The sequence below is a fragment of the Lethenteron reissneri genome, chromosome 57, assembly GCF_015708825.2.
Source record: "Lethenteron reissneri isolate LAM-NWPU_2019-01 chromosome 57, ASM1570882v1, whole genome shotgun sequence".
NCBI classification, from domain to species: domain Eukaryota; kingdom Metazoa; phylum Chordata; class Hyperoartia; order Petromyzontiformes; family Petromyzontidae; genus Lethenteron; species Lethenteron reissneri.
In genome coordinates this window covers 13,833-40,038 of record NC_083835.1, presented here as the reverse complement: position 1 = coordinate 40,038, position 26,206 = coordinate 13,833, and the positions used below count along the sequence as shown (strand labels likewise).

Below are 26,206 nucleotides of genomic sequence, written 5' to 3'. Positions count from 1 at the left end.
GTAGCTTCCACACAGCGTTATGCAACCGATGAAAAGATAATGCCGCTCGACTGATTCTGAGTGAGACCTCTGCTGTCAAACCGGAGCCGGTCATGAGCACACTGCCTAGGTATGGGAAACTCTCCACTCTCTCCACAACTGACCCCATCACCGATTGGGAGTTGTGGGGGTGGAGTGCCCGATGGTACAAAATACCCAGGCAAGTGCTTAGTTTTGGTGGGGCTGATAGTAAGGCCCCACCTCTTAGTGGCACGCTCCAGTTTCAGCAGCAGCGCCTCCAACTCCTCCTCTGAGTGAGCGTCAATTACCAGATCATCGGCATACATAACGTGGTTGACCAATAGGGAGCCATCCCTTGACCGCACCCGGGCATCGATCAGCCTCCCATTGTATCTTTACCAGATGGAAATTCCTCTGGTACAGCCATCAAAGGCTTCACGAACTACATGGTCGAAAAATATGTTAAATAATGTTGGAGCCAGAGGACATCCCTGTCGCACCAACTCCCGGCCACGTAGTTTTACCCGGGCCCGCTCACCATCATGAAGGTCCTTAATGATCGTAAGCAGAGGGTCAGGGACTCCGAAAGCACGAAGAACAACCCAGAGCCCAGGCCTACTGATGGTATCATAGGCCTGGACCAGGTCAATATAGCAGAGATGTAGGTCTTGTTGGAATTCCCTACACCTCAACTGTAGCAAACGGACAGAGAATATGGCATCTGTACAGGACCGCCCATTCCTGAAACCACATTGGGGCTCCCCAAGCCTCTCCTCAGCGTGGCACACTGAGGAGTGAGATGCCCCTGTAGTTGTTACAGTCTGTGCGGTCCCCCTTCTTAGAGGGGACCACAAGGGCATCCTGCCAATCCTGTTGAACCCGTCCAGTGGTCCAGACTGTTGTTATGATGTCATGTAGGGCAGTCTGTGCACAAACGACACGTCCATCAGCATTTTGCTTGGGAGATTATCTCTGTCCGGTGCCTTTCCTGGTTTCAGACTCTGGATCGCCTTCAGTACTTCCTCAACAGATGGCACCTCAGTCAGCCACTCACAGGGGGTGACTTTTTCCAATATTTGAGGCACGGCAGCCTCAGCAGGGTCATCCCCACTTTTGTCCCACGATGTTTTCCATGTCGAGGGATTTCCCCTCCCCCAGGACTTAACAGAAATGCTCAGCAAATCTGCAAACGTGTTCCTGGGGGTCGGAGATTGAATCACCATTTTTTCCCCTAATGATGTTAATAGGTGTGGCACTGCAGGTTACTTTTTTGTTGGAGCTAAATAGGGATTTGTGATCGCAGGCCATTGAGGCAGACTCCATCTTCTCAGCAACCCGCGACCACCACCCATCCTTGCAGCGCCTCACAGCTCTCCGAACCTCCGAGCGAAGGCTGTGGTAAGCCTCCTCATTCTCTGACGTGGGATGCTGTAGACGATTAGAGTGGGCCTGTCGCTTTTTCTCAGCCAGCTTGAACACCTCCTCTGTCAGCCAGGGTCTCTGGGGAGGTCTGGATTGCGTACCCAAAGCAGCCACTGCAGCTGCCTGAGTCACAGTCCTAAACCTCACCCATTTACACTCGAAATCTGGAGGAGTGGGGGACGATGCCAACCCCAGTCGCAAGCGATTATGAAATTCTAGCTTGCAACTTTCATCAGCTGAGACCAGGCCACCTTAGATTTGAATGGGGTCCTGGGTGTACACCTACCACCGGAGTGGAAGAATGGCAGGCGCATCTTACAGATGACAAGTCGATGGTCAGAGGGCAGATCAGCTCCACGGTAGGTCCTGGTGTCAAGGACATGGGCCCGCATCCGCTGTTCTGTCACTATGTAGTCCAGCAGATGTTCTTGCTTGGACCCGGCATGCATCCATGATGTTGTGTGGATGCGCCGATGCTGGAACAGCGTGTTGGTAATTACAAGCCCATGGGTTGCACGAAAATCTAGGGGTCTCCTACCGTTGTTATTGAGGTGATCTGACCCATGCCTTCCAATCACTCCAGACCAGGTGCCAGCATCATGACCAACTCGGGCATTAAAGTTTATTATTTTTATTTTACCAGGGAAACCCCACTGAGCTATATAGCTACCTAACTACAAGTAATAGCTCAACGAAGTGGCTTAAGTGGAAATGTATAGCAGCCAAATACTGTCAACGCATGTTTCACGCGATCACGGGGAGAACACACAAACTCCAATTATATAGGCGTCAGGATCGGGATCGAACCCACGGCATCCTGTATTCCAGGTGAGGTATCTAACATCTCGCCACCATGGCGCCCTTATGAATTTGTACGTGTTGGGAGTTTTGTGTTGATGAGCGGCCGTGCCGTCGCCTCGAGTTCATGAGCAGGCTGGTTTTGAGCCAGGCTACGACTGTTCATGGTCTCTTCTGCACCTCAGATTAGCACGGTTGGCTACATACATATGTCTCTGAGACATGTGTATGTTTATCAGGGGAGTGGACATCATTGTAACAACAATTTGAATTTAGTGGCATTCTCTCTGTTCGAGCAATTAGTGCTTTGCCAATAATTAAATGTATTTTGGATTTTTATATTTCCGTCTTCAGTCACCTCTGAATATGAAAAGCTCGTGCATATGTGTCGTCCAGCGCTTTTGAGAACATGAAGATTTGTGAAACACTCAAACCTGCTTGACTGCGAGGTGGCCACGAGATGGCAATACAGCAAGCGGCTCGAGGTCACCTGTGTTTTGCTCTTGAGTGTTATCCACTAGGCCCTTCTGGATTTACGGAACACTTTCAACCCTCATTTTTCGTGAATGACAGTGCACCAATATCAGATATTTCAAATAGAAACTACAATTTGTAGTACAGTAATCCCTCGCCAGTGCATCGCGGATTTTTTGAACTGATAAAGGCCTCATTATACCTGTGCAGTAACACCATCATCATCATCATCATTCATCATCACATTCATCGAACTGCACAGGTCTGTCATCGTCGTCATTGTCATCGTCATTGTCATCGTCGTCGTCGTCATTACTGGAGTCAAGTCTCAAGATACTACTGTACTGTCATTGGTGAGTGTAGAACACCATAATACGTATCGTATGAGAGAGAGAGAGTGAATGTATAATATTAAGGTTTTATAATTAAATAGATTTAAGTAAAATATATATATATATAAAGTATAAATATATATATTTTAAACATTCTTGTACCCACACACACATATACGGAAATTCCTAGGGGGCCAATCCTACTTCGCGGATTTTCACCTATCGCGAGGGGTTCCGGTCCCCATTAACCGCGATAAACGAGGGATCACTATTTGCAACAGTTCCACAGGCCACATCCCACCACCTTATGGGGCCACCAGTGGTCTGGAGACCACTGGTTGGGAAGCACTGCTCTAGGCTCCTGAAATCTCCTTAGACCATTTTCAGCAAGGTTATTTTTTCAGACCCTCTTGAAAAGCTCTTGAGACTCTGTGAGGCTTTTGGGGCTATATACATGTCTTGGTGTGGTCTGGGACTCTTTTTGTTGTTATTTTGCTGCCTTGCCCAAGCTTGCATTTCAGGATTCTATGCACTTATACCATTTGTACTTGTATACTTTATTTATGTTGCGTGACTTGCTTACCTGTTCTCTATTTTGCTCTCTTGATTGGTTTTTTGTATTCTTATAACTTGCTGATGAAGCCCTCTTGGACGTCTCTGAAAAATAACTTCATAGCTCATCGGATTCCTCCAGTCTACATAAAGATTAATTAAGATTCTGAGAGAAGTAAACGTCACTCCTTTCCTTTATGAGCACTGCTTAGTGTTTGCCTCCACCATTGGTGGAATTTGATAATATTATTCTTACTGATCTATTGGCAGGAAACCATTGCAATGGCGTGCCGTGTATGTGTGCGCGTGTGTGTGCACTTGCGGTGGCGCATTGGTTAGCACACTGCTACGAATCCGGTGACTCAGGTTTGATTCCCACTCACGGCCTACACCAGTGACGATTATCTGAACCGATTCTGGGCCTCCCCTAGGTCGACTTAGCCTCAATTGAGTACCTGGTGCCATGTGTAACCATCATTACTGGGGAGACGACGGTCATGAACAGCACTTGCCCAAAAACGTCTGTTAAGGCAATATGGGTGATCTTTGTCGTTTTGTGTACTTGCAGTGTTTCATTGGTTCACATGGTGCTATAAATCCCAGTGCCCTGACTGATTCCAGAACATGGTTAACATCTGTGCCAAGTTGTATCTGAATATATCCTGCACCTTGGCTGGCTCGGCCATTACAGGGTACCTAGTGCAGTGTGCAAACATCATGACTGGGAATACAACATAGCCAGGCATGGTGCTGGTCATACCACCATATTGTCTGTCATGCTGGCCTAAACAATACTTGGTGCAACAGTCTGTCATGTTAAATGGAAAGCCTTTGTCTTTCTGCATGTGTGCATGTGGTGGCGTAGCGGTGGTGTAGCGGTTAGCGTGCTTCACTACAACCACGGTGACTCGGGTTCAATTCCCGCTCATGGTCAATACAAGTGACGATTATCTGAACCTGTCCCGGGCCTTCCCTAGGTCCACTCGGCCTCAAATTGAGTACCTGGTCCGGTTGTGTAAACATTGCCACTCGGGACCCAAAAGGCAGCCGGGCATAGTGCTGGACACCCACCCCCTTGTGTGCCGTGCCGGCCTTCATAGGTGCTCACTCACAGCACTTGTTCCTACAGTTAGTTCAAGCTATGCGGGGGATCTTTGTCTTTGTAGCCTGGCACAAGCACCGTTGTGACGTCACCGCCACTTAGTGGTGAATGGTTGTTGTAGTTGTGTGTACACTCTGCTACAAAACTGACAATCTGTGTTCACTTCCGATTAGCACAGTTGGCTACATACGGTGTGAAATAAGTTCAACATACAACCCAGTGTCCTGAGTTCTGTTCACGGCCACAGGTAACATGTATGTAAGCTGAACTTCTTTCGCAGCGTACATAGCCAACCATCAATGACAAGCGAAATCTGAACCTGTTCTTGGTTTTGGGCAACTTAACCTTTTTGAAATATTTCGTGCTGTGTATATAAATAAGGCACTGATGGACAAATACACTCGATCATGATGCGGGCCACACTATCACCCACTCATGTGCTGTTTCATCCTTCATAGTTTCTCAATATATTTTAGTTTTTTACGTGGTGGTTTGGCTGCTGCAGCTCTTTACTATTAAAATTTCCCTCCCTTTATTACTGCTAATCCTACTTCCTCCCTTTATGACTGCTAATCCTACATAATACACGAGCATAATATGACTTTGAGACCCCCCCCACCACCTACACATTCCACAAGTAGTGACTAATCCCATATCTGCATTTTCCATAAATATGCTAAATTCCTCTGTTGATATGTAAATTCCTTTGTCAGGGCGCTCTCCTCCTCTAACCCAGCTTAAATATACGCTGCCAAGCTTGGTGGTGTCCAATCGGATGCTGTCTTTCCAACAGCCCTGTTCTTCACCTGAGGACGGCTGCTTATGTTGTGGCCGAAACGTCATGAGAATTTTATTTTATTATGTCAATTTTTATTTTATTTTATTATTTCCCTTCTACGTCACTTTACCGAAAGAACCAAGAAGATGAATCCCTGCAGTCACGAAAGCTTTAAATCGAAATCTCCTGCGAGCTTTGACACTTTATGTCAGGGGTCCTCAAACTTTTTAAACAGGTTGGCCAGTTCACTGTCCCTCAGACCGTTGGAGGGCCGGACTATAGTTAAAAAAAAAAACTATGAACAAATTCCTATGCACACTGCATATATCTTATTTTGAAGTGAAAAAACAAAACGGGAACAAATACAATATTTAAAATGAAGAACAAGTAAAGTTAAATCAACAAACTTGCCAGTATTTCAATGGGAACTATGGGCCTGCTTTTGGCTAATGAGATGGTCAATGTCCGGTTCCATATTTGTCACTGCTAGTCGTAACAAGTGATGAAAGTGTGCATCCGTTAGTCTAGATCTGGTTGGAGATTTCAAATGTTTCATTCTGGAAAAAGTCTGTTCACAGACATAAGTGCTGCCAAAGATGGTTGCCATTTTGAGTGCATGGTTCCTGAGATGAGGATATGTAGATGCATAGAAATTATGAAGGCTGCTTGACTTGAATGCGTCTTTCAGAGGGTCACAATTCTGCCGTTCAGCCAGTTCCATTTGGTAAATTGTATCCACATTTTCAATGTCAATAGAAAATGGGTTACGGAAAAGCTGTATGTCCTGTTCATGGAGATGAAGCTCTTTAAATCTAAATTGGAACTTCTTTTGCAATTTTTCCAGTGAATCCACACATGTTTTGTTTGGGAATTGCAACCAATGGTTTTTCCGCTAACAGATTTTGAGTTGTGGGGAGATGGCAGAAGTTTTCCTCCTTAACTTGTTTGATGAGGAGGCCTAATTTTACTAAATGCTTTGACATGTGATTGCATATCACAGATGAGCTTCCCCTTTCCTTGAAGTTGCACATTGAAACTGTTGAGTAGCTCTGTTACATCTGTCAGAAAGGCAAGGTGCCATTTCCATTCTGCATCATTGAGCTCTGGTACTTCTTTGTTTTTTGAAAGCAGAAAAGCTGTAATCTGTGGAAGTAAGTCATTGAAACGTTTCAAAACTCTCCCTTGACTCAGCCAACGGACTTCTGTGTGGTACAGAACATCTTCATAGTCAACATTTAGTTCAGACAGAAATTCCTGAAATTGTCTGTGGTTTAGTGCATGAGCTCTAATGAAGTTAACACAAGATTCCACAATTTTCATAACAGAGTCCCACTTCAGTGATTTACTACACAGCGCTTATTGGTGGATGAGGCAGTGTATGGCTATTGGATGAGAATGGTTATGTTTGTCCATCTCTTGGTTAATGCGAGCAATTACTCCTTTCTTAGACCCCACCATGCTAGGAGCACCATCAGTTGTCACACTGGCTAGTTTAGCCCAGTTCAGCTCCAAACCATTCACAGTTTGGCAAACTTTTTCATAGATATCCTCTTCTGTAGTTGTTCCTTTGATGCTTTGCAGTGCAGCAAGCTCTTCTGTGACTTCAAAATAGTAATTCGTCCCGCGAATAAAAATTAGAAGTTGTGCAGAATCACGAACATCATTGCTTTCGTCGAGTGCCAAGGAAAAATAGGAAAGTTTTTTTGTGGAGTTTTGCAAATGCTGATGCAAATTGTCTCCCATTTCTTCAATCCTCCGTGTAATTGTAGGTCCTGAAAGACTCACTGTACTAAATAAATCGGCCTTCTCTGGACACATCTCTTTGGCAACAGAAAGAAGGCATCTTTTACAAATTCTCCCTCCACGAATGGTCTGCCAGTGCACGCTATTAGCTTGGCAACTTGAAAACTTGCTCGCAGTGATGAAATATTTAGCTGCTTCTGCTTCACAAAAGTATTTTGCTGAGTTGTTAATGTATTTTTCAGTTTTAATATTTTATCTTTTCTCACTTCTCCGACCAAACAATCATATTTATCTTTATGTTGAGTTTCATAGTGTCGACGTAAATTGTATTCTTTGAACACAGACACTATATTCTGGCATATCAGACACACAGCTCTTTCCTTGTACTGCATGAAAAAGTAATCCTAAGTCCACTGTTCTTTGAATATCCTACACTCCGAGTCAATTTTCCTCTTTCTTGACATCATTGTTTCCTAGGGAGTCAAAATTGCTATTAGTAAAATACCAATATATATACAGCGCTACAAAAACAATATACCAGCAATAACTTTGCCCACACAGAGACATACAGACTGCGCTGCCCATCAATGCAGTCTGATTGGGGGAACTCCGCTTTTACCCCAGGCTCACACTGGTGCGGGTGCCATTAAAAAGTTAATTACACCTGCAGTTTTGTTCACAGATCGCAGTACATCCCCAGCACACAGGAATATCACTGGGAGTGGAGCCGAGGGGCAAGTGAGGGAGCTGAGGGAGGGAGAGCCAGTCAAGCGCAGCCAGGGGAGGGCTGGCAGCCTTAGGCCTGGGGGGCAAGTCCAGTCAATTGGCCCATTGAACCATTCACCAGCGCAGCCCAATGAGTGCCCACCGCCGCAGCTCAATCAGTGCCCACCGCCGCAGCTCAATCAGTGCTCACCAGCGCAGCCAAATCAGTGCTCGCCACCGCAGCTCAATCAGTGCTCACCAGCGCAGCCCAATTAGTGCTCACAAGCGCAGCCCAATTAGTGACCATGGGCCGGATTAATGTCCTCGGCGGGCCGCATGTGGCCCGCGGGCCGTAGTTTGAGGACCCCTGCTTTATGTGGTCAAAAAGTGCACCTAGCCTGGCACAGGCACATGGTGACGTCACAACCACTTAGTGGTGAACAGCAATTGTTAGATCTCTCCGTGAACATGTACACTTGTATTTGTATGAGAGCCCGTACTGTATGTGTAATGCGTGTCTGACGAGGCACACACTGGGATAGGAGGCACCACACTTTATTCACTTAACAGTAACAGCTACAACAAGGCTATTCTACACCTCAACGAGAGAGAGGGAGGATTCTTCATGCCCGGAGCCTCAACACTTTCGGCTCCCGCTTCCACCGGCGTGACCATGCACCATCCGAGCCCCACACTCACTGCCTCACACTGTCCCAAGGCCCCGCCTCTTCCCTTTCCCTTCCCCGAGCGTGGCCCCACCCCGGCTCTTGCCACGTCACTTCCCCTGACTCTCCCGATGGCACCCTAGCCAACGTGACAGACCCCTCGAGTCCCCATCGGCAGACAAGTGCAGGTAAGGGAGCGCGTCTCCTCACAATAGTCACACCCCAGGGATGCCATTTACGTCCCTACATATGTATAAGAAACAAAAACCTTCACTTTTATTTGGGAAGCTCATTGAACTTGCCAATACTGGTACCAGCGGTATCAATATCGCCTTATGTGGAAGAGGCTCAAAGGATGCTACTGGGCAGTTGGAGGCAGTTGCCCTCCAACAACAAAGGTGAGTGGTTTACCGGTTCTCTAAAACGCAACAAGTTCGTACAGTGGGGAGCACAGGTGGTGGTCCTCTTGGTTGACGCGTAACATCTGGGTCTGTCCCGTGACCTACCAGGGAGTCTTCCAAACTTCATGTGACCCCAAAGTGCATCTAGCCTTGCAAAAGTTCTGTGGTGACATCACCATCACTTAGTGGTGATTGGCGGCTGTTGTGTGCATGTATTCTATATATGTGTGTATGTGTGCGTGTGTGCAGACAAGCCCAAGCTGCCTGACAGCTACCCTGCGGAGACGTGGCAAAAGCTGCAGGAGGCTGTGCAGGCGATCCAGAACAGCACCTCCATTAAGTACAACCTAGAGGAGCTCTACCAGGTGAGCCCAGCAACACAGGGTGGTGTGGAACCATTCTTCACTGTCATGGATTGGGGTTCCAATATAACCTCTAGAGTGCAAGCTTTATGACATGGAGCTCAAGCCTCACATGGAGCCTTTCTGGCACACCTCATCCTTGGAGAAATCTAAGGCAAACGAGCAAGAGGAAGACAAAGGTGGACATAGTAGGGGGGTGACATTGGGGAGTGGACTCAGCTCAGCCAAAAGAGGTTTTGAACAGAGCGGAAGTGCTGGCTTACGTTGGCATTTCACCTCCGAACCTGGAGCTCACACTGATAGATGGCTAGATATTTTGTTATTTTGGTGAATGTAGTGCTTCTAGCCTGGTCTCTTTGAGTTTTCACCTGGTTAAACAATGAACTTGAAGGTTGTGGCTGCAGGGTGTTACGTGACATACATAAATTTAATTAATCACTGCTAGCACGCACAATTTGATGCGAGAATTTGAGTGTGTGGAAATTATTTTCGTTGAATCGGTGCCTTGTTCCACATACATTTGTATAGCTGTCGGCATGATCCGAAGGCATCTTCATAACCTTGTATAATTATTAAGCATAGTTATTTAGTTAAAATGATATCCCTATTGAGGATCCATTATGGTGTAGTGCATGGTAATGATGATGTTGGTGCTGGTTCTGCCATGCTCCCCCTCCATCTGGTAGGCGGTGGAGAACCTGTGTTCGTACAAGATCTCTGCAAAGCTTTACCTACAGCTGCGGCAGGTGTGCGAGGAGCACATCCGCGCTCAGATCCAGCACTTCTGGGGATATCCTTGGCCCACTTGCAACATGGGCAGCACTCACCCACCTGCACATATACCCACCCACCTACCAGTTGACCCTATCACTTACTAAATATATTATTCCATTGTTAATAGTGAACTTGCTATCCGCGAATCATATCTGGAACATTATACGACTGCATCGAGAGAGAAAGAGAGAAATAAAGTTATGATATAAAGTGATGAGAAAATGTGATATGAGAAAGTGATAAAATTAAGTGATGAAATAAAGTTAAGAGATCAAGATGACTTCCCAGTCTATCCAAATGTGTATATACAGGAGCAGTAATGGCATCGCAATGATCATTGGCATTGCTGCATTCTTCTACTGCTTATTTATATAACAAAAATTTTCGCGTAAAATTTTAATGTATTTAATAGTTTATGTGTTTATTGAAGGTAATTCATTAAAAAGATAGGTATTCGTAGGTCAATATCATTATCCACGAAACGTCGTGATATAATTTATTTTATTTTCTACCTACGTGACTTTACCGAAAGAACCAAAGTATGGATCCCTGCAGTCACGAAAACTTCAAATCGAGATTAATATTTGTCTGGGTTGGGACCCCCAGACACGCTGGAAGATTTGGTCCCCCCAATGTTGACTTCATGGCTACGGCCTTGGATCATACAACGTCTGACGATGCAATGCCTGATCCACAAATGCGAAGGAGACCTCACAGCGATACACTCCGCTACACATGACACGGTTATTTGGCTTGACCACCTGAATGTAAAATTGTAGTTATTGCTCTGCATCTACATCAGCCATATGAAAGAAGAACAATAATAAAACTCACCCACATATAGGGTGGTGTATAGTAATACAGTATATAATAATAAAACTCACCCACATATAGGGTGGTGTATAGTAATACAATATATAATGTAATGTTGGGTTTGTCTATGGCAGCATATAGTACGGGGAAGACCTGTTTGATGTAAGGGAAAAAAGTTTAGCTGGAAGCATATTATATTTTTTGCGACATAGAATTGTAATGTATTACTTACTGTTAGTAGCTCAGCTTATTGGAGAGTATATTTAGTATACTGATGATACTATGAAGTTTATACTTTAGTTTTTTACGTGGTTGTTTGGTTGCTGCAGCTGCATACTATTCACATTCCTTCCCTTTGTTGGCGCTGCCCCTGCCCCTGCCCCCTCCCTTTGATGTTGCTAATCCTGCATAATGCATGAGCATAATATGACTTTGAAAACCCCCCGCCCACCTCCCACGCATTTCACAATTAGCACTATTCGCATTCCTGCATTTCCCATAAATATGCTAAATTCCTCTTCAAATGCAAATTCTTTTGTCAAGGCTCTCTTCCTCCTCCCTCACAGCTTAAATAGACACTCCAAGCCTAAGACGTGTCATTTAGTCTCTGTCTTATCGACAGACATGTTCTTCACCTGAGGACGGCTGCTTGCGTTGTGGCCGAAACGTCGTGAGAATTATTTTATTATGTTTTATTTTTATTATTTTATTACTTCCCTTCTACGTGACTTTACCGAAAGAACCAAGAAGATCACCCACACATTCATTGATTAACCCAAAACCAAAATCTTGAATAAATAATTGTATCAGCAAATACATTGAAAAGAAGTGCTGGTTAAATGAAAGATGCAGATGGAAACTAAGTTATGAATCGGGCATCTATGTGTGTACAGCCGTCGCCCTTAACAAAAACCCACAGGCTCGATGGACAGCGTGTTGTTCCTGAAGCACATCGACAAGTGCTGGCAAGATCACTGCCGGCAGATGGTAAGACAGCTTATGCCATAGGTACTGACATGAGCTGCTTCTAAGCAAGACGCACCCTATGATGTGAGTTTGTGTGTGGGCTGCAGTGGTGCAGTGGTTCCTGCACTCACTATGAACCCAGCAATCTTTGGTTCCTGCTCACGGCTAACTTCATTGGCAAGTGGTATCAGAAATAATTCCTCGCTTCCCCTTGGTCAAATCAGCCTTAAATCGGTAACTAGCACAGCGTGTAGACATCTCCACTATGGAGACATTGGTGGCCAGGTGTGGTCCTGCCCACTACCCCTTCCATGCGCTGTTCCATCCTTAATAGGTGCTTGTAGACAGTATTTGCCCCACCAGTTTTAATGGGTCTGTGGGGGATTTGTTGTGTTTATTTTACAGTGTGTCTGAGTGTATTGGTATGGTAGTGTGGTCAGTGATTGCACTACGATCTCATTGACCTGGCTTGAAATGTGGTCACATTTAGACGCTATCATTCTCATCATTAGCCACGTTAATCCAATGCTGAATTATGGCTTCTTCACACCATTACATTTCTCATGGACACTATATAAACCAAAGTTTACAACAGTTGGTACCTGAAACCTGGTGTTAACCCTACCTGAAGTAAGTACTTGGATTGCAATGTAGTCCGAAAAAGGGTTTGTCCGGGTTTGCACTGGTTCATCCCAGCCTTGACGGGCACCCGCTATAACACCGCCTGCCCAGCAGTGCCATTGCACGTAGAAGCTCATGGTTTACCTGTGTTTTCTGTGCCACAGATAATGATCAGAAGTATCTTCCTGTTTCTGGACCGTACATACGTGCTGCAGAACTCTATGTTGCCCTCCATATGGTGAGTTATTAGCTTCTTGTCTACTCGTAAAGCTGTGCTACTTTGGTGCATGAAGTGAGTCAGTGTGTGGTAGAGCTTGTGGGTCAATGTTCCAAATCTCGAGTTGCAGTAAGGTCTTCTATCATTTTTACATATCACAATCCTTGGAATCTGGTGACCTGAGTTAATTTCTCACTCAATGCCAAAATTAGTGACGAACGTCTGAACCAATCATGCACCGCCATCAGGTTGTTTCAGTCTTAAATGAGTACCTCGTGTGGTGTGTTAACATCAACACTCGGATAACAAAGGCAGCCAGTCGTGCTGCTGGCCACCCACCCCCTCATGCGTCGTGCCGGGCTAAATAGGGGCTCGCTAACAGCATACAGAGGACCTTTGTTTTTGTGTGTGTGTACAGGGACATGGGTCTGGAGCTGTTCCGCACGCACGTTGTCAGTGACCGCCTAGTGCAGAACCGCACAATCGACGGGCTCCTGCTGCTCATTGAGCGTGAGCGCAGCGGCGAGACGGTTGACCGTAGCCTCCTGCGCAGCCTCCTCAGCATGCTGTCTGACCTGCAGGTGTGTACGTGCCATGTATACACACGCACCCATTGCTCAGTGTGCTCTATTAACTTGCAGGTGTGTACACACATAGCCATGTACACAGCCAAATATACACAACCATTGATCAGTATGCTGTCTGTCCGCTTGATGAGTGTATACGAGCCACCTGTACACCTCTTGTCTGTACCCAGTACATTTTTTGTCTGTTCTGTTCACCTATAACTGCGTGTCCGGGAGGCCGTGTGTGACTGACCTGCTTTTGCTGTGTGCTCTTGGGCTGGTGCACAGATATACCAGGACTGCTTTGAGCAGAGGTTCTTGGTTGAAACAAATCGCCTGTACGCAGCGGAGGGACAGAGACTTATGCAGGAGCGCGAGGTGACTTATTGCCATCACCAGCATCTCCACCACATGGCATTCGAACTGACAGTGCACACAAGCAAGGAGGTGCTTGGACAACTTTGGGGGTTAATACTAGGGACACTCGATTGTTTATGTTAAGTGTAATTTATATGTGTATGTTACCTTAAGGCTGGTGGTTTTGGCATAAGAACAAATGAGACAGCTCGTATGACCTTGCAAGAAAGCCAGTATAAACAAAGTTGTACACATGAGTCCTAAGGGAATACTTTTTTTATTCAAATCAGAACCCCAAATCTTGACAATTCACTGAATCATGGTGTGGGGGAGTAGTCGGTCATTCCATGCCGAGGCCTTGCGGTGTCAATGCACTGAACCGGCACTGCTAAAATTCTGACTTCTGATCTGGGTTTCAGCCACATGTGATGAAACCGATTTTCAATTAATAGTTGCAGTCATTGTACAACAACATCTTTATGTAAAATGTGGGTGTTGTCTTTAATTTCAAGCCCAGAGGACTAAACAATCTCCACACAACAATTGGCACTTGTTGCAGAGCGTTCAAAAATGTTGCCACTTGGTGTGAATAAGCAGCCTGTGGATGTCATCTTTCGTGGTGGTTCATTGACTGAGTGATGGAGTTTTCCCTGCTGTGAGCTGCAAATGGGAATGTATTTGTCATGTTACATGACGCTGATGGCTCAATTTCAAAATAATTAACGGAGAAAAAAATCTTAACAGACCGTGTACAGTACGCTCAACTAATTCTGGCAGTGAGCGGAATTGGTTTCTTAGCTGATATGAAAGAGGAAAACCACTTGTTAATTAAAATGTTTCTGAGGCAGCACATTGTGCAATGCTGTCTCAATCCATAAGGTACCAAGTGTACTGTGGCAGTCACGTGAGCCTCTGTGGTATCTGCGCAGGTGCCGGAGTACTTGCATCATGTGAACAAGCGGCTAGAGGAGGAGTCCGACAGAATCATCACCTACCTTGACCAGAGCACACAGTAATGCTGCACATGGGAAAAACTGCACACACACGCATAGCATGCACATCGGCACACTTATATCGAAGCTAATTGTAGCATTTGACCAATGTGTACGCAATACAATACAATTTACTAGACTGGTCAGACCCCACGGGCCGTCCGTTATACGATGCCACGTCCAGGTCCACACGGCCTGATTCCTCCATGATTCTGAGATTCTGCTAATCTCACAGCGCTGCTAAGAACCGTGTTGAATTCTGAGAGCGGAATCACGTTATAAGGATAGGAATCGTGAGAATTGCCCAGGTCTAATGCACACAAATTTTTAACACGTATACCAATGCAGTTCCACCAGGATCGAAGTGCATTGTGAAAATCACCACACCGCCACTCATCACACATGAGAAGACAACAATAGCAGCAGTCACCATTGGCCATGAAGTGCTGGTTACATCACGACGGTGCTTTTTCCAGGCTAGGTGCACTTGGAGGCCACGTAAAGTACAGAAAGCTTGCTACCAGGAGGTCACGGCACACCTGTGCTCCCCACTGCCAATTTGCTGCGTTTTAGCCACCCGGCGCTCCGCTCGTTGTTACGAGTGTCGGTTTTTGGAGAGCGATTGCCTGCAACTGCCCAGTAGTGTCCTTCACAAGCATCCTCCACAGAAGCGATCTTGATACCGCTCGTACTAATCATCAGCAAGTGCAACGAGCTGCATATCCTCTGGTACTACATCAGCCCTTCTCCTCTTCAGCTCGTGCTGTGCCCAGTTAGCCTCCTCTATCCTGCCAAACAACCTGCTTGGGCATGTGATGGCTGGGCATGCGATGGCTGGGCATGCAGGCTTCATGACCCAGCCAATGCAGCTTGCTTCCAGAACTTTAATGGGTCTGTGAACTCACGCATTCCAGTCTAAGTAAACCCAGGATGAAAGAACCAGAATAAGTCTGAAAGAACCAGAATAAGCCGACATTATATACTTACAGTGTGCTCACTTAGGTTACGAACCAGGCTACAGCCTGCATTATAGATTGCCAATACGCTCACCAGCTTAAAAATCAGGCTACAGTCTACATTATGGACAGCCAGTAAACTCACGAAGGTTTTTTTAATTAACTTTATTTTTATTTTTTTTATATATGTGACTTTACGGAAAGAGCCAAAGAATATAAACCCAGGATGGTTTAGAGGCAGACCAGCCTGGATGTTTCAAATCTGCGCAGATGTTTCTTGAAAGGGGAGTCCACGTTTCACAAGTATACTGAAGGAAAGGTGTAACTGTGTCTGAGAAGACAGGAGCTTCGCATGGAGCAATAGGTCAGGTGGCTTCCACACTCCGCTATGTGGCTGGTGAAAGATAAAGCCGCTCAACTGATCCAGTGTCCTCCTCTGCCACACGAGAGCTGCTCATAAGCATATGCCCTCATTCTTTCACAATCAATCCTGTTTGCTCACACACGCTCACCGACGCATGTCCCATTGATGACGTATGTCTTTGTGCCATCTCATTGCAGGAAGTCACTCATCGCCTCCGTGGAGAAACAGCTACTAGGGGAGCACTTGACGGCCATCCTGCAGAAAGGTGCAGCCTGTACACTCCCCACTACTGACCAATAGCCTCTTGTCTACTCCTTGCAAGACTTGCCACCACACCATGAGACTCCACAGCACGAGACTGGCAACTACTCATTACTATTCATCATGAGATTTGCCAATACTCATCACAACTTACCACGAGACTCACCATGACATACCACTACTCACCATAGGACTGTGCCCACTACTTACCACCACACCATGAGACTCACCAATCAAATGCCACACTACTGAACAGTCTGCTTGATCTGTATACTTGTGTTTGTGTGGATATGTGTCAGTATGTATATTGTGTGTGTATATAAGTTTGTGTGCATTTGCAGGGTTGAACAACCTCCTGGATGAGAACCGGATTCCTGAGCTGTCCCTGCTCTATCAGCTGTTCAGCCGTGTTAAGGGCGGAATCCAGGTCTTGCTGCAGCACTGGGCCGACTACATCAAGGTGTGGTTTACTGCCACAGAGACATGATTCAGTTTCATCTATTAGGTATAGCCCTATGAGCCATGCGGCTCTTAACTCGGGTGCAACTGCAACAAACAAAAACATGAACAAAGAACATCTTAAAAGGATGACGCGCAACAGAAACATCCAGCAAATAAACAGCAAATTCTTCCAGAAAAAAACACTGTATATCAACGCTGTGTGCAAAAATCCCAGTGGGGATGCAAGTAAAACAATAACAACCATAAGACAATTTCGATGAAAGTTATCAGGCTAATGCCGTACTTCAACAAATAAATATGCCTTCACCATACGTTTTCGAAATCACCAAAATAAAGCTATAAAAACAATGTAACAATGATCATAGGAACTGTGATTGAAATTTAACAATAAGCGATATACATAACATATACGACCCATCTTTGTAGCCATAGCTGGCAGCATAAGTCACTCCATAACAGCAGGAGTATCAGTAGGAGTATCGAATTTTTCAATGCACCTTTAAAGATCAGCACACTATAATAAAAACTCAAGATCATACTTTGCAGCGGACATTCGGAGAGATGCATTTGATTTCAGGCCACTCTGCATAGCAGTGGCAGCGGGGGGTGTACAGCTCCTCAAGAGCAGTTTTGAGTGCAGATCTCACAGGTAATGATCCAAGTTGCAGTTTATTGGTGATAGCATTCCAGACTCTGGTGGCATCAACAGCAAAGGACCTTCCTCCTGTGTTTGTACGGCAATAAGGAATATGAAGCTGGTAAATGAGCGAGGACCTTAGGTCACGTTTGTTCTTGGAAACAGTGAGGAGATCCAACAGGTAGTCTGCTGATTTTTTTGTTAGTGCATCGTGAATACATTTTATCTGATGCACAAGCCGTCGAACATTAAGAGATCTTAAGGTTTGACCCAATGTAGAGATCACAGTGGTGGGTCCTATATGGGCAGTTCAATGCAAATCTTAAGGCCGAGTAATAGATTGAGTCAAGCTTCTTCAGTATAGTACTGTGGGCTGATTTATATACAATGTCACAGTAATCAAGTAGAGGTAGTATGGTAGCTTTTATCAATTCCAAACAGAACATAGACGGGAAGCAGTGCTTGTGTCGATACAGAAAATAAACTTTTTATTTTGTCTTTTTACCAATATAATCAATGTGATCTTGAAAATTCAGTTTTTAATCAAAAGATGACCCCAAGATACTTATAGATTTTTGCTTGCTCTATTTGATAATTATTTAAAGAATTTAATTGGGGAAAAATACTTCCTGCTTTAGTCCTGGTGAGAAGCATAGGACCTTGGTTTTGGAGGTATTCAGGACTAGTTTAAGAGCAACTAGCTGATGTTGTTGTTGTTGGTTGAAATCACCCTGGAGCTTAGCAATCACGTCATCCGGAGAGCGGCCAGCAGTAATCAGTATCGTGTCATCTGCAAACAGATTAACCCTGGAATGATCCAGGTCAGTACCCAAGTCATTGACATGAAGAGAGAACAAGAGGGGGCCGAGGACGTGAACCCTGTGGAACCCCTTTTGTTATGATAGGAGGGAGAGAGGAGTGAGGGGCATGTGTCAGGGATGGTGAGCTTTGCCGGCCTTCATAGATGTTCGCTAACAGCACTTGCTCCTACAATCGGTTACGGCTATACGGGGGATCTTTATTTGTGTGACTAATTGAGTGTGTCTGCAGTGTTTGTGGTTATCGCACTGAACTACAAACCCGGCGACCCAAGTTCAATTCCCAGCCATGGCCAACCTTAGTGGTGACTATCTGAATCGGTCTAGGGCCTCTTCGAAGTTGATTGAGTCTTAAATGAGTACCTGGTGTGATGTGTAAATGTCAGTACTGGGGAGACTCTGGCCACTGGTTGTGATGTTCACCACACCACCTCCTCTTGAGTCGTGCCAGCCTTCATAGGTGCCCACTAAGCAACACCTGCACCTACAGCCTGTATGTTTATTGGGGGTCTTTGTTGTTAGTGTGGTTGAGTGTGTAAGTGTGAGAGGGTCTGTAAGTCGAGGTGGGCGGGTCAGTGTGTCTGTCTGGCAGTGAGTGTTAGCGAACCGCTCGTGTAGTGGTTAGTGCGCTGCGCTATGACCCCGGTAACCTCAGTTCGATTCCCGCTCATGGCCAACACCAGTGATGATTATCTGAACTGGTCCTGGCGATTCATTCGGTTTACTCAGCCTCAAATGAGTATCTGGTGCTGTGTAAACATTACCTCTACGGAGACAAAGCCAGTCGGCATGGTGCTTGCCACCCACCTCCTTGTGTGCCTGCCGGCCTTCATAGGTGCTCGCTAAATAGCACTTGCCCAAACTGTCTGCTAAGGCTATATGGGGATATTTGTCTTTGTTGTGAGTGAGTGCATACATTCTTCAGAGCAAACCAATCGAACATTCCTAGCATGAATATCTGGAGGAATCTTACAATCGTGTTTTATGTTAACCATGTACACTGAAATGTAATCTGCCTGCAGAGTTATCTTTCACCTGTAAATCTGGTACATTGACAGAATTTCTGTCAATTTCCCCACCCAACCCATTTTAGACACGCATTGTCGTGGTCCGTGAATGCTTTGTAGCACAGCAGAGGAAGGCGCTTCCGGCTGCTAACGATTGTCCCCTCAGCGTTCCATAAAAGCCTCCGCTGACATTATTATTGGCTGCTGCTCGGTGTATGGGTGGCAGGTGTTCGGCACGACGATCGTGGTGAACCCCGAAAAGGACAAGACGATGGTGCAGGAACTGCTAGATTTCAAGGAGAAGGTGGACGTGATCGTGGAGGTTTGCTTCCAGCGCAGCGACAAGTTCATCAACGCCATGAAGGAGGCCTTCGAGACGTTCATCAACAAGAGGCTCAACAAGCCTGCTGAGCTCATCGGTCAGAGCCCACCAAAGCGCATCGAGCAGGGTGGCTCCATCGCGGGCTCATAATGGCCATGTCCAAGCACTGAGTCGGCACCGCTCGCATACTGGTCCATGTCTGCTCTCAAACCATGTGCTCAAGTTCACGTGAAAGCACTTTCAAAAAGGTTGAAGGCCTTTCAATCATTAGTTCTGTCCATTTTTAATGGGGGAGGTGACAAAACTTTTAAAGATCTGGTATGAACAAAACTTTAGAAAATGTTGTGTTGCCTGTGAAACCTGCAGCCCTGTGAAGGAACATTTGTGGCAGATTGAAATAAGCAAGCTAGCTTATGTTTCATCCGGGGTTTAACCAAACTGCATTGTGTGAGGAGCTCAACAATCCTTGAAAGATTTGGACACAGTCCCATTAATGAACTCCGGCAGGCAAGGCGCTACAATTGACTGGATCATGTAGCCCGCATGCTCAGCCACCACATGTCCAAACAGCTTCTATTTGGCCAGGTAGAAGGGGCTAAAACGGAGCTGCACGGGGTAGAGAAGAGATGGGTTTATGTGGTAAAGGAAGATATCGAGCTACGTAGACTTTCGATTTAAAGCTTTCGTGACTGCAGGGATTCATCTTCTTGGTTCTTTCGGTAAAGTCACGTAGAAGGGAAGTAATAAAATAATAAAAATAAAATAAAATAATTCTCACGACGTTTCGGCTACAACGCAAGCAGCCGTCTTCAGGTGAAGCAGCCGTCTTCACCTGAAGACGGCTGCTTGCGTTGTAGCCGAAACGTCGTGAGAATTATTTTATTTTATTATGTTTTATTTTTATTATTTTATTACTTCCCTTCTACGTGACTTTACCGAAAGAACCAAGAAGACTACGTAGACTTGCTGATGACTGGTACCAGCAGTGTCAAAGATCAGCCTCTGAAGAGGAGGCTCGTTAAGGAAGCTACTAGGCAGTTGTAGGCAGTCCTTCAGCAACAGCAGAGGATAGAGGAACGATGCTCACACCAATGAGCGGCGTGCTGGGTGGCTAAAAAGAATAAAGTTGGCACAGTAGAGGGCACAGCTGGTGCATCTGGCAGCCATCTCAGTCAACCCATGGCACCTGGGTCTGTTCCATGACCTGTCAGCGAGTGTTCAACACTTCACGTGGTCTCGAAGTGCACCTAGCCTCGCACAAGTACTCTGGCGATGTGACCACTTCTTATTGGTGAATGGCTGGTGTTGCATTTACAGCCAAGTATGTGGATTCTAAACTGCGCGCGGGGAACAAAGAGGCGACTGACGAGGAGCTGGAGAGGCTGCTCGACAAGATCATGATCATCTTCCGCTTCATCCACGGTGAGGAGACACCCTGTCCCCAAGCCTCGTTCCTTCCACGCCCCTTTTCCTTTGTCTTCTTCCCCCCTCTCCCTATGTGTCACTCTGCTATATCTGTGTGTGTTTGCAGGAAAAGACGTGTTTGAGGCATTCTACAAGAAGGACCTGGCGAAAAGGCTGCTGGTGGGGAAGAGTGCGTCTGTGGACGCTGAGAAGTCCATGCTCTCCAAACTCAAGCACGGTTGGTGTGGGCATGTTTCCGTGTGTGTCTGGGTTTAACATCTTCATATGTCCCATGTGTCTCGGGTCAACTCTGTTTCCTTTGTGCCCTGTGTAATGTGGTCCACATCGGCACTCACAAAGGCAGATGAGTTTGGCGTTGTCCACACCCACCACCACCTCATACGCCCTGCTGGGCTTAGTAGGTGCTCCGTAATGGCACTTGCCCCGACAGTCTCTGGATACTGCTAAATGGCATTGTGTGGTTGTGTGCAGAGTGTGGAGGGGCGTTTACCAGCAAACTGGAGGGCATGTTCAAGGACATGGAGCTGTCCAAGGATATCATGATCCAGTTCAAGCAGGTGACTCATTGCCTCCAGACATCACAGCTTGCACCACTGTCTCTTGCCCACTGTTAATGTTCTTGGAATGGTGGCACGGCACAAGCGCTTGAGTTCTTGTAAGGTCATGAGACTCACCTTCAGCTAACAACACGAGCGCTTTTCTCTAATGAGGCCGTGGGGTGTGTGCTCCGTGCGTCTGTGAACTGAATAGGCAGCACAACAGGTAGCATCTGCAATCTGTGTGTGGGTTGAGAGGGGGATCCTGTTTTTGGGGCCGTCAGCCTGTCCACCCTGTGTGTTTGTGTGTGCATCCTCTTGTACGTTCGTAGGATGTGTTGTGTGTGCACGTGTTTGTATTTCAGACACGTGGGGAGCGGTAGTGTCGCGGTTAGTGTGCTGTTGCTACGAACCCTGAGACCTGGGTTCGATTCCTGCTCACGGCCAACACCAGTGACGATGATCTGAACCGGTCCTGGGCCTCCCCGAGGTCGACTCAGCCTCAAATGAGTACCTGGTGCGGTGTGTAAACATCGCCACTGGGGAGACAAAGGCGGTCGGGCGTGGTGCTAGCCACCCACCCCCTCGTGTATTGTTCCGGCCTTCATAGGTGCTCGCTAACAGCACTTGCCCCTACAGACTGTTAAGGCTATACGGGGGATCTTTGTCTTTTTTTGTATTTCAGACAACCCATAACACTTGTCCCGTAGCCGCCAAGTACACCTAGCCTGACACAAGCGCTGTGGTGATGTTACCTGCACTTCGTGGTGAATGTTGGCTCGTGTGTGTGTGCACATGCATGTGTGTGCACATGCATATATATGTGATGTGTCTATGCGCACGTGAAGTACATGCAGAACCAGAATGATGCCAACAACATTGAGCTGACGGTGAACATCCTCACCATGGGCTACTGGCCGACGTACACGCCTATGGAGGTCCACCTACCCCCTGAGGTGTGCCGCCCAGCCTCGGTCACACACTGCACACTCACATCCTCACGGGAGGAAGGGAATGTCCCTTATAGAAGTAATTTAATCAGTAGAGTCTTGTCGGGTTCCAGAATATGAAATAGCAGAAGTATTTCCGGAGTTAATTGAGCATTAGTCTGTGTCGCACACTCGACTCAATGGTGCTTCTTAAGACAATGCACCTTCATGCTCTTTAAATAGCAGTTTCCCATGGATGTGGGTCATCTGATTATGGGTAGGAGATAGTCGCCTCCTAGCGGCCTACCTGTTACATGCTTTCATGTAAACTTAATTGCAACCAATCGTGTCATCTGGGCAAAATGAATGCCCGTCAGTTCAAATTTGATATCTTTCAGCAATTGGAGTGGATAAAACTGAATTGGGTGACCATTAGTTTTGTGGCTTAGTTTACTTGTAAGTTAATTTGTTACTGTACTGATATACTAAAATCACGACTCATCAAATATGGATTAATGTCGCTTGGCCAAAATTTATATTCCACATTCGTACATACACACTCTTAATAATGCACACGGTATGTCTTTGCATACCTGCTCACATTTGTACACAGATGCTCATGGTAATGTTCTGACGTGTGTGTGTGTGCACAGATGGTGAAGCTGCAGGAGGTGTTCAAGACCTTCTATCTGGGGAAGCACAGTGGCCGCAAGCTGCAGTGGCAGCCCAGTCTGGGGCACTGTGTCCTCAAGTCTGAGTTCAAGGAGGTGATTTTGGGGCTATGCTGCATGGCTAAAGGGGGAAGGGGGGATGAAGGGGACAATGTCCAATCCTAAGTGGGCATTAAAAACCCAACTTCTGGTTGTTGGCTGGACTGATGCAGTAGGCCAGGGGGTGGCCAACTGTGGCTCCCTGGGTTATTCAATTGCGCCTCACAGACAATATGCGGAAACAGGAGTGGCCTGGGGCACTAGCCCCCGCAAATGTCTAAATTTTTTAAAACTCCACAGCCAACCAGCATGAACGAACCAGCCCACTGGACCACCCCGCTTACACTGGTCTATAATTTTATTTTAATCTGCTTCAGAGATGACTGACTCTATAGTAGTATCTACTGACTCTATAGTAGTATCTACTGACTCTATAGTAGTATCTACTGACTGTAGTTGTACCTATTGACTCTATAGTAGTATCAACCAACTCTATAGTAGTAAATACTGACTCTACAGTAGTATCTAATGACGATATTAGTATCTACTGAATCTATAGTATCTGCTGACTATAGCAGAATCTATATATCTCTAAGGTAGCATCTACCGACTCTGCAGTAGTATCTCCCCACTTTACAGTAGTATCTACCGACTCTACAGTAGTAACTACCGACTCTTTAGTCGTATATAACAACTCTATAATAGTATCTAGTTAACTACTAACTTCACCGAGTGCCGTGATGAGGCCTAGTCCCGTGCAGAGCCCCCAGCCTCACCTAGATTGCCCAGCCGACCGAGGTGGCAACTTTGCAGGCTGGGGCTGCGCTGCTACTACCCCCCCCACCATCCCCCCGCCCACTGTACAGTAATACTATCTAAGGACTATCATAGTAGTATCTACCGACCCTATAGTAGTAAGTGCACACGTGGCGGGGGGGGGAGACGAGGACATCACACTGAAGAATTTACTTCAGCTTTGTGTATTTTTTTGTTGCATTTTTAACGCGAATGAGGATTCCCCCCCCACCGATTGCGTGTGTGCGTTGCTAGGGCAACCACCACCGCGAGTCGGCGTAACTCGCGCATGCGCAGATGCATGCTCTGGCACCACCCTGTGCTTATAAAAGGAATACATTGTTCATTTAACAACCTTAAACTTGACAGATGTGAAATAGGAAAAGCGCTTTTTCGTCTCAAGGCATACAGCGTGGTATCCGTGTACTTTTTTGATACGTTAACCCGACAGTTTGTCAGTTTAAAACGTCTCAAGGTACCCGCGCAGACAGACAGACACACAGACAGACAGACAAAAAATTACTTGTATAGGAAAGATAGTTTAGTCCTTATTCAGTGTCTACTCGGCGCTTCTTGGCTTGTCTCTTGTATTCATTAAATGGAGCATCTCTTGTCACAGTCCAGCAATAGTCTGCAAGCATTGATGGGCTCCATTTGCCCTGATAGCATTTCTCCATTGTTGCAATGTTCTGGTGACATCGCTCGCCATGCTCGTCGCTCAATGCTCTGCAGTTCAGTGGGAAAAAATCTAGATGAGAGTGCAAAAATGTATCTTTAGTGGCATTTTGCAACCAAGGCTTTTGAGGAGGTTTTCCACCAACTCCCTGTAGTTGTTTCTGAGAAAATTTGTTGTCACTAACTGGAAGGCTTGCCATGCCATCTTTTCCTTGCCACGTAGTGCACTGTCAAACGCATCATCTAGAAGAAGTTCACGAATCTGGGGACCAACAAAGACACTTTCCTTTATCTTCGCTTCACTTAACCTTGGAAATTTTCCATGGAGGTACTTGAATGCTGCTTGTGTTTTTTCCATGGCTTTGACAATGTTCTTCATCAAACCCAGCTTGATGTGTAAGGGTGGTAACAAAATCTTCAATTATTCAACAACTGGTGGATGCTGAACACTTTTCCTCCAAGGCTCCAATGATTTTCGGAGGTGGCCAATCTATCTTGATTTAGTGGGAATCTCTCGCGCAACTATCCCATTCGCAGAGTTCCAAATGCCTGACAAGGTCTTTCAGTTCACCTTGTGTTATGAGGTGTGGTTCAGAGGAGGAGGATGGGAGAAAATCTGGGTCATGTGACCTTGATGGTTCAGGACCAGAAGTTTCATCCTCTTCCTCATCTGACTCCAGTGAGTGATTCTGGTGCATCAGGAACAGGCAGTCCTCCGTGGGGTACTGGATGTATAGCTGATGGAATGTTTGGATAGTGCAATCCACTTTTTAGATTTTGACACACCTTTTCCAACTGGAGGCGCCATGCAGAAGTAACAATTGCTGATATCTGTTGGCTCTATCCAAATCATTGGCACTGCAAAAGGCATATATTTCCTTTTCCTGTTCAACCACTGGCGAATATTTGTTGCACAAGTACTGCAGCATATGTGTGGGGTCCACATCTTGTCCTGATCTCCAATTTTGCAGCCAAAATAAAGGTGATATGCTTTCTTAACCATAGTGGTTATACTGCGCTTTTGTGATGCAAAAGTAACTTCACCGTGAACAAAGCAGAAGTTACCTGCTTTGTTCACACAAGTACGAGGCATCTTTGCTCACTTTGGCTCAACAAAAATGTGTCCCTTTGCAAAATCAAACACTGACAAATAAGAGAGCACAACACTGACTTCTAGAGCTGACATAGAGCAATTTGTTCAGCAGAGGGATGTAGAACTAGACACGGTTCGCTATCCCGGTCCGGACCACAAGCTGGGTCCTGGCCCCCGTGGCTAGAGGCTTCTTCTCCCCGACGTGGATCTTCGTAACACTTCGAGCACACGAAGAACCTCGAGCTCCTCACGGGGCCCTCGTTAGATGCCCCCGGGCTGGGGCTGGCTCCGCCCCTCGCCCCGCCCACCTTCCAGGTCTCTCCAGCTCCTTCTCGAACGTTCCCGAGAGCTTTCCGGGACCACGTGACCGCCCCTCGGCCCCCGTCCACCGGCGGCCCCCCTCCAGTATCGTCCGGTCACGTGACAACAGGTCACAGCCAGAGCGTCATGCCCCAGCGTAACCCTGGCTGGCTGACGCTCCCTCGCTCCCTCACCGGGAGCCGGCACCGCACGCTGCTCGTGGTGCCTTCGCACTATCCAGCGCTCACCCAACCACTGCTAGAGTTGGTACTGCAG

At 46.4% G+C, this 26,206-nt stretch overlaps 1 protein-coding gene across 2 annotated transcripts in view; it reads left to right on the top strand.

Annotated features, from left to right (window-relative positions):
• LOC133357144 (cullin-4A-like) overlaps positions 1–26,206 on the top strand; it is a 39,671-nt gene that overhangs the window by 3,586 nt on the left and 9,879 nt on the right. Inside the window, exons 2-16 of one of the 2 annotated variants that reach the window (XM_061574943.1) lie at positions 9,222–9,337; positions 10,021–10,125; positions 11,840–11,908; positions 12,673–12,746; positions 13,144–13,306; positions 13,580–13,669; positions 14,578–14,660; positions 16,158–16,225; positions 16,563–16,681; positions 19,372–19,564; positions 20,785–20,889; positions 20,999–21,109; positions 21,364–21,449; positions 22,286–22,384; positions 23,011–23,124. In XM_061574943.1, coding sequence (XP_061430927.1) covers positions 9,222–9,337; positions 10,021–10,125; positions 11,840–11,908; positions 12,673–12,746; positions 13,144–13,306; positions 13,580–13,669; positions 14,578–14,660; positions 16,158–16,225; positions 16,563–16,681; positions 19,372–19,564; positions 20,785–20,889; positions 20,999–21,109; positions 21,364–21,449; positions 22,286–22,384; positions 23,011–23,124 — 1,595 coding nt within the window. Of the gene's footprint in view, positions 1–9,221; positions 9,338–10,020; positions 10,126–11,839; positions 11,909–12,672; positions 12,747–13,143; positions 13,307–13,579; positions 13,670–14,577; positions 14,661–16,157; positions 16,226–16,562; positions 16,682–19,371; positions 19,565–20,784; positions 20,890–20,998; positions 21,110–21,363; positions 21,450–22,276; positions 22,385–23,010; positions 23,125–26,206 lie in introns of both variants that reach the window. The other variant, XM_061574942.1, reaches the window with a different exon arrangement.